The 7,631-nt window shown below is 46.4% G+C and overlaps 1 protein-coding gene across 1 annotated transcript; it reads left to right on the forward strand.

Moving 5' to 3' along the window:
• Positions 1-301: 301 nt before the first annotated feature.
• LOC140002375 (uncharacterized) lies at positions 302-3,318 on the forward strand. The gene is made up of 2 exons (XM_072036802.1): positions 302-3,126; positions 3,199-3,318. The coding sequence occupies exon 1, from the start codon at positions 1,557-1,559 to the stop codon at positions 2,874-2,876; it is 1,320 nt and encodes a 439-aa protein (XP_071892903.1). The 5' UTR covers positions 302-1,556; the 3' UTR covers positions 2,877-3,126; positions 3,199-3,318.
• Positions 3,319-7,631: the final 4,313 nt, after the last annotated feature.

Genomic DNA, 7,631 nt, shown 5'->3' on the forward strand with positions numbered 1-7,631 from the left:
TTTGGTGAGCCAGGCAGGAGACACTCTGCTCGGCTGCGGGATCGGCTGCAGCGTGGACGCCCCTAGGTGCACCCTGAGCGTTTTTGCTCGGAGGGGACTCCACTCTCAGCTGCTCACCGCAGGAGCAGAGATCTCCTGAAACTGCAGACAAACGGTATGTTTTCGGCTGCTGGAGGGATACTAACTGGAGTGTTAATAATTGTATGTGTTTTATGTATGTATTTTGTGTTGAAAGTATTTGTGTAAATGTAAGGGTTTGAAACACAGTGTTACAAGTCACTTCATGAAAAACACAGTCAGAGACAATACTTGTTTGGTTGGTTATCATTCTAAATTATATTCCTGTGGTATGAATGAGATGTGCTGGAGGCCTCTGTGTGCGAGTGTGCTGTGTGAGTGAGACGCAGCGTTGCTGCAAAGCGAGTGCAGAGTTCCGATCCGTTGTTCCGTACTCTCCGCAAAGGGAGTGGGCAGAGACGAACAAAGTGCTTGACAGACTGAGAAGAAGTGCTGTTTTATCCAAGTTTTGAGTGGTGGTGCCTAATATATGGGCCCGGTGTATCTTGTGTATCTTGTGTATCCTATTTTTGCTCTTAAATGTTTTGACTGTGACAAGAAAAAGGCAGGAGCATGATATGACATGCTTCCTGCAACATATGAGGCCCGCACAGGCCGAGACCTGGACTCACTGAGACCCAGACTCGCTGAGACCTGAACAGGCCGAGACCGGAGCGGCGCCGAGAGACCGGAGCGGCGCTGAGAGACCCGAGACACTACGGAGGGGCTACCGCTGGACGGAGAGAGCCCTGAGAGATGCTGCAGAGCCACGGACGGCTCTGAGAGACACAGAATAGACCTGACAGAAGCTGCAAAACAAGGGGAAATTGAAGTAATTGCGGAACATCCGAGATCGAGTTGCTACGGGAGACCAGAGGCGTCAGTGGACACCGGTAGCTGACCCTCAGCGTGTGGCGAGTCCGCACAGAGCAGAGGGGCGGACATCAGGACCCTGCAGCCTGTCTGACATAACCATGGAGGCAGCGGCAGCAGCGGCTGTGCTGCTTCACTCTGGCATTCTTTTTATAAAAGGTTTATCTTGCAATGCAAAAAAAGACTATTAGTCCCCAGATCGGTGTTATAACTATTGCTAATGACGACTTAGCTCTATTGCAGGGCAGGAGTGCAGAGACGCAGATTACACTGCCAAATGACCACCGGCAGGCTCTTTCACAAACCTAAGGTTGCAGCTGGCACTGCCTGCAGCCGTATAGCAGACGTTACACTCTCTTTCCTAACTCGTAATCATGTGTCTTATCCATTTGTGGTGAATGGCCAGTGACAAAAAGAAAAGGGGGGAGACAAAGACAGAAACGGTACAAGGAGGATGCCACTGACATTAACAGCATGGGTAATAGGAGTAGTATAAGTGACACAGGTGATGGTGCAGGGCACTCTGCCTGCTGCTCGCCCTCACCTGCCTGTGCACTGCTGCCGACAGTGCTAGAGCAAAATGTGAAGACTGCTCAGACGGCAGTGATGAGAGTGCTTGTGTGAAGATGTGTGTTGAATCTGACTTTGTGTGCAACAGTGGTCAGTGTGTGCCAAACAGATGGCAGTGTGATGGGGATCCGGACTGTGAAAATGGGTCTGATGAGATTGCTGATCTGTGTTATATGAGAACATGCCAGGTAAATGAAATCAGCTGTGGTCCTCAGTCAACCCAGTGTATCCCAGTGTCCTGGAAATGTGATGGTGAAAAAGACTGTAACAGAGATCCTGATTGCAAGGATGGAAGTGATGAAATTAACTGCCCTTCTCAGACCTGCAGGCCAGACCAGTTCAGATGTGAAGATGGGAACTGTGTCCATGGGAGTAGGCAGTGCAGTGGTGTGAGAGACTGTCTGGATGGCACTGATGAAGCAAACTGTAACGATGTTATTCAGTGCTCAGGACCTGGCAAATTCAAGTGCAGAAGTGGAGAATGCATAGATATCAATAAAGTGTGTAACCAGCAGAGAGACTGCAAGGACTGGGGTGATGAGCCCCTGAAGGAATGCAACATACATGAATGTGACTGTCCAGCTGGGTTTGAGTCTGTAGACAAGAGAAACTGTGGAGATATTGATGGATGTCAAAACCCTGGTATCTGTAGTCAAATCTGTATCAACCTGAAAGGTGGCTACAAATGTGAACGTAGCTGTGGCTATCAGGTGAATCCTGCTACAGGAACCGGGAAAGGGCCATACTGGTACAAAAAAACAAATAACACCTGTGATTACAATGACGCTGCTAAGCAGGGTTTAGGGGTTTGTAGCATGGAGACAAGGGGTAACAACTACAGTGTTTGGAACAATTGTGCAGCTTTGGCCTTACCTCCTGATGTGCTTCTGATTTGTGGGGATGGGGCCTGGCAAGGTATCCCTGCAAATGCTATCAGATGTCCATGTTACTTAGATAAACTCATTGTATTTGCTCCTAGCTTGTTACAGTTGCGTGAGATCACCAGACATAAATGGGCATTGCTTGCATCGGATTGCAATGATAATGTTGAATTGTGTGGGGTTGCAGCTAGAGCGGCATTAGCAATTTCAGTGCCTGGAGTGGCATCTGCGGCCGCACGTAACAACTTAGAAAAATTGGAATACTGGGCCAAGAAGCAAGCCTATGCCATGACAGAGATACTTGAGGAGATGTTACCAGATCAAAATAGTCTGCGACATGCGCTCTTACAGGATCAAGCTGCTATTGACTTTTTGCTTTTGGCTCAAGGGCATGGGTGTGAGGGACTGTACCTTGTTTTACTGACTACTGAAACAGCTGTGAGAACCGCAGAAAGGGACCCATGCATCCAGAATAAAAGGACCAGTAACTACTGAAACTTGGAGGGTTGAGTCCACTCCTGGGAAACTGAAACTCAAGCTAAGGAAGAACTAATATTCTGGCAACGAGGCTCTGCATGAATTAAGGATGCCAAATAAAGGGGACAAGCCTAAAGGGAGGAAAGGGAGAAGGCAAGACCAGGGCAGGACCCTCCACTGCGGTGTGTATGGTCTACCGAGGGAAGCAACCCCTATGGGTATTGACTGCCGAGTGAGAGGGCCTCGACTGGACTTCTCCCACACTAAGGTCAGGTTGTCCTGAGAAAATAACATAAGACCCTTTTTTTTAACCTATATAAAATTGTGATTCGTTTTCCAGGAGCTGGATCACCCTGACAGGCCGAACGGTAACACAAGCCTGAATCGACCCTGAAGGTGTTTGCCTATTATGATCCAGCTACGTGGGCAGAAGACAGATCGTGGGACTATAGGACCCCAGTACCCCAGTATATATACTTAATAGAATAATTAGGTTATTAGCTGTAATAGAAATAGTTATAAATGATGAGAACTGCTTTGTATCAAAATTGCCTAGCTTTGGATTATTTACTAGCACAAGAAGAAGAAGTCTGTGGAAAATTTAGCTTTAGTAATTGCTGTTTAAAGATTGATAAAAAGGGTGTTTCTTCCTAGTAGCTAATAGAATGTTATGTTCTGGTTTAGGATGAGAAGAATGTTAATAATATGCTGATGTTTTAATTGTTTTTAATTGTTACAGAGCAGTGCTTACATCAAGCCAAGGACCAAGCTAAATTCAGCTTCTCACTGTCCTGCCAGCAGGCAGGCTGGGAGGAGGGCCGGACTGCTCGGGGTTAGGTTGGGCATCGGACAGCAGGTGGTGAGCAATTGCATTGTGCATCACTTGTTTCGTACACATTATTACTAGTAGTACTATTATAATCATTATTGTTATTATTATTATTGTTATTATCTTCTTGTTTTTATCTCAACTCACAGGCTTCACTTTCCCATTTCTCTCTCCCATCCAAGAGAAGGAGAGGGGGGAGGTGAGCGAGCAACACAAACCTGGAAGGATATGGAATGGGATTTATTTTCATTTATTTTCATTTATTTTTATTTTCATGGCTGCCTGGTGGACCATGGGTTAAAGAGTGTTATTTTTATTGTTATGTGGTGTAAAGATGTTATTGTCTAAACCTTGTATGATACCTTGTCTTACATTATTAATACACTGGGTGATAAATAGTACATTGGTAATAACTTCGTTAAAAAAGGAAGGGAATATGTCAATTATGATGCTTAAGAATTAGACCCTCCAAGAACAAACTGATGAAATCCAATTATTAATAACAGAAGAGACACGAATTGGGGATATTAAAAAGAAGATAAGGGATTGTGAGGAATGTTTTAACAATTCCAATTCGTGTCCATAAATTCATGTCCATAAATTTGTGTCCATAAAGAACAATTCTGTTTGAATCCTGTCTGCCTCTGGGCCCTGCACTGGCAGTTTAATTCTTGAACCACAGATGCAGTGTGTCCCAGTCTCCCCCTCATTCCAGTCAATTTATCACGTCTTCAGAAAACACTCCTTAAATTTATGAACCTGTTTGCTTTTGTTATTCCTGACTTCTAGTTCTAACAGTTACAGCCTTTTTTCCTGTCTTCTTCGAGATTAACTTAACACTGCTATAGATGTGTCTGTGAATGGCTGGGGAAGAATGTTTTAATTACTCGTGAAGCGTCAAATAAGAAAGCTGTTTGTGTTTGATGTCTGGGAGTTTCAGAACAACTGATAACAACTAGTGACTGTTATGGGATACTATGTGGATCTTTGGTATCTGGCCAGGGGGCCAAGAGATTAAGAGGAAGAGAAAAGAAGCTGAAGGACGGTTGGGAGACAAGACCTGGGAGAGTTTACAGAGAGTGTTCCATAAACTTGGAATAGTGCCAAGTAAGTGCAAAGGGTGAGAGGAAGACTACGAGCCTTCAGCATGAAAGACCCCTAGAGACCCCCAGAGGAGACTGATGCGCATGCTCCAGTAGGAGGAACCGGACTCCGGAAGCTAATTATAATAATCTACTTTTTTAGAAGTAGTAATGAATATGTATTAGTCTAGGTGCATAAAAATCAGCTGCTTGATGTAACTGGTGTGCGTCCTGGTGGAGCAGAGACTCCCGGTGCACCCAGCGCTGTTTGCTTACCTCTATTCCTTTATATTCTTTTAATAAATCCTATTTTTTTATTTAATCCTAATTTGAATCCTGAGCCATTTATAACATCAGCAATAGGACCTCAGAATTGTGATCTCAGTAATAGAACCTCACCACTGTGACCTCAGCAAGAGGACCTCAACTATAGGACCTCAGCATTGTGACCTCAGCATTGTGACCTCAGCACTAGGACCTCAGCACTGTGACCTCAGCAATAGGACCTCAGCATAGTGACCTCAGCATTGTGACCGCAACATTGTGACCTCAGCATTGTGACCTCAGCAATAGGACCTCAGCATAGTGACCTCAGCATTGTGACCGCAGCATTGTGACCTCAGCATTGTGACCTCAGCAATAGGACCTCAGCATTGTGACCTCAGCATTGTGACCTCAGCAATAGGACCTCAGCAACAGGACCTCATCAACAGGACCTCAGCAACAGGACCTCCGCATTGTGACCTCAGCAATAGGACCTCAGCAAGAGGACCTCAGCATTGTGACCTCAGGAATAGGACCTCAGTAATAGGACCTCAGTAATAGGACCTCAGCTTTGTGACCTCAGCATTGTGACCTCAGCAATAGTACCTCAGCACTAGCACCACAGAAATTTTACCTCCGAATTCTGACCTCAGCAATAGGACCTCAGCAATAAGACCTCAGCATTGGGACCTCAGCAATAGGACCTCAGCATTGTGACCTCAGCACTGTGACCTCAGCAATAGGACCTCAGCACTGTGACCTCAGCAATAGGACCTCAGCATAGTGACCTCAGCCATAGGACCTCAGCATTGTGACCTTAGCAATAGGACCTCAGTAATAGGACCTCAGCATTGTGACCTCAGCATTGTGACCTCAGCATTGTGACCTCAGCAATAGGAACTCAAAACTGTGACCTCAGCAATAGGACATCAGCAATAGGACATCAGCATTGTGACCTCAGCATTGTGACCTCAGCAACAGGACCTCCGCATAGTGACCTCAGCAGTAGGACCTCAGCAATAGGACCTCAGCACTGTGACCTCAGCAATAGGACCTCAGCAATAGGACCTCAGCAATAGGACCTCAGCAATAGGACCTCAGCAATAGGACCTCAGCATTGTGACCTCAGCAATAGGACCTCAGCAATTGGACCTCAGCAATAGGACCTCAGCAATAGGACCTCAGCATTGTGATCTCAGCAATACGACCTCAGCAATAGGACCTCAGCATTGTGACCTCAGCAATAGGACCTCAGCAATTGGACCTCAGCATTTTGACCTCAGAAATAGGACCTCAGCAATAGGACCTCAGCATTGTGATCTCAGCAATACGACCTCAGCAGTAGGACCTCAGCAATAGTACATCAGCAATAGGACCTCAGCAATTGGACCTCAGCATTGTTACCTCACAAATAGGACCTCAGAAATAGGACCTCAGCAATAGGACCTCAGCAATAGGACCTCAGCATTGTGACCTCAGCAATAGGACCTCAGCAATAGGACCTCAGCAATAGGACCTCAGCAACAGGACCTCAGCAATAGGACCTCAGCATTGTGACCTCAACATTGTGACCTCAGCAATAGGACAGAAGCAATAGGACATCAGCAATAGGACCTCAGCAATGGGACCTCAGCATTGTCACCTCAGAATTTTGACCTCAGCAATAGGACCTCAGCAATAGGACCTCAGCATTGTGACCTCAGAAATAGGAACCTCAGAAATAGGACCTCAGCAATATGACCTCAGCAAAAGGACCTCAGCAAAAGGACCTCAGCAATAGGACCTAAGCAGTAGGACCTCAGCAATAGGACCTCAGCAATAGGACCTCAGCATTGTGACCTCAGCAGTAAGACCTCAGCATTGGGACATCAGCAATAGGACCTCAGCACTGTGACCTCTGCATTGTGACCGCAACATTGTGACCTCAGCATTGTGACCTCAGCATTGTTACGGCAACATTGTGACCTCAGCATTCTGACCTCAGCACTGTGACCTCAGCATTGTGACCTATGCAACAGGACCTCAGCATTGTGACCGCAACATTTTGACCTCAGCATTGTGACCTCAGCAATAGGACCTCAGTAATAGGACCTCAGCATTGTGACCTCAGCAAGAGGACCTCAGCATTGTGACCTCATCATTGTGACCTCAGCAATAGGACCTCAGCAATAGGACCTCAGCATTGTGACCTCATCATTGTGACCTCAGCAATAGGACCTCAGCATTGAGAACTCAGCATTGTAACCTCAGCAATAGGACCTCAGCAATAGGACCTCAGCATTATGCCCTCAGCGGTAGGACCTCAGCAATAGGACCTCAGCAACAGGACCTCAGCAATAGGACTTCCGCATTGTGACCTCAGCAATAGGACCTCAGCAAGAGGACCTCAGCATTGCGAACTCAGGAATAGGACCTCAGAAATAGGACCTCAGCAATAGGACTTCAGCTTTGTGACCTCAGCATTGTGACCTCAGCAATAGGACATCAGCATTGTGACCTCAGCAATAGGACCTCAGCACAAGCACCTCAGCAATTAGACCTCCGCATTCTGACCTCAGCAATAGGACCTCAGCATTGTGACCTCAGCATTGTTACCTC

Source organism: Anas platyrhynchos, chromosome 4 (assembly GCF_047663525.1).
Source record: "Anas platyrhynchos isolate ZD024472 breed Pekin duck chromosome 4, IASCAAS_PekinDuck_T2T, whole genome shotgun sequence".
NCBI lineage: Eukaryota > Metazoa > Chordata > Aves > Anseriformes > Anatidae > Anas > Anas platyrhynchos.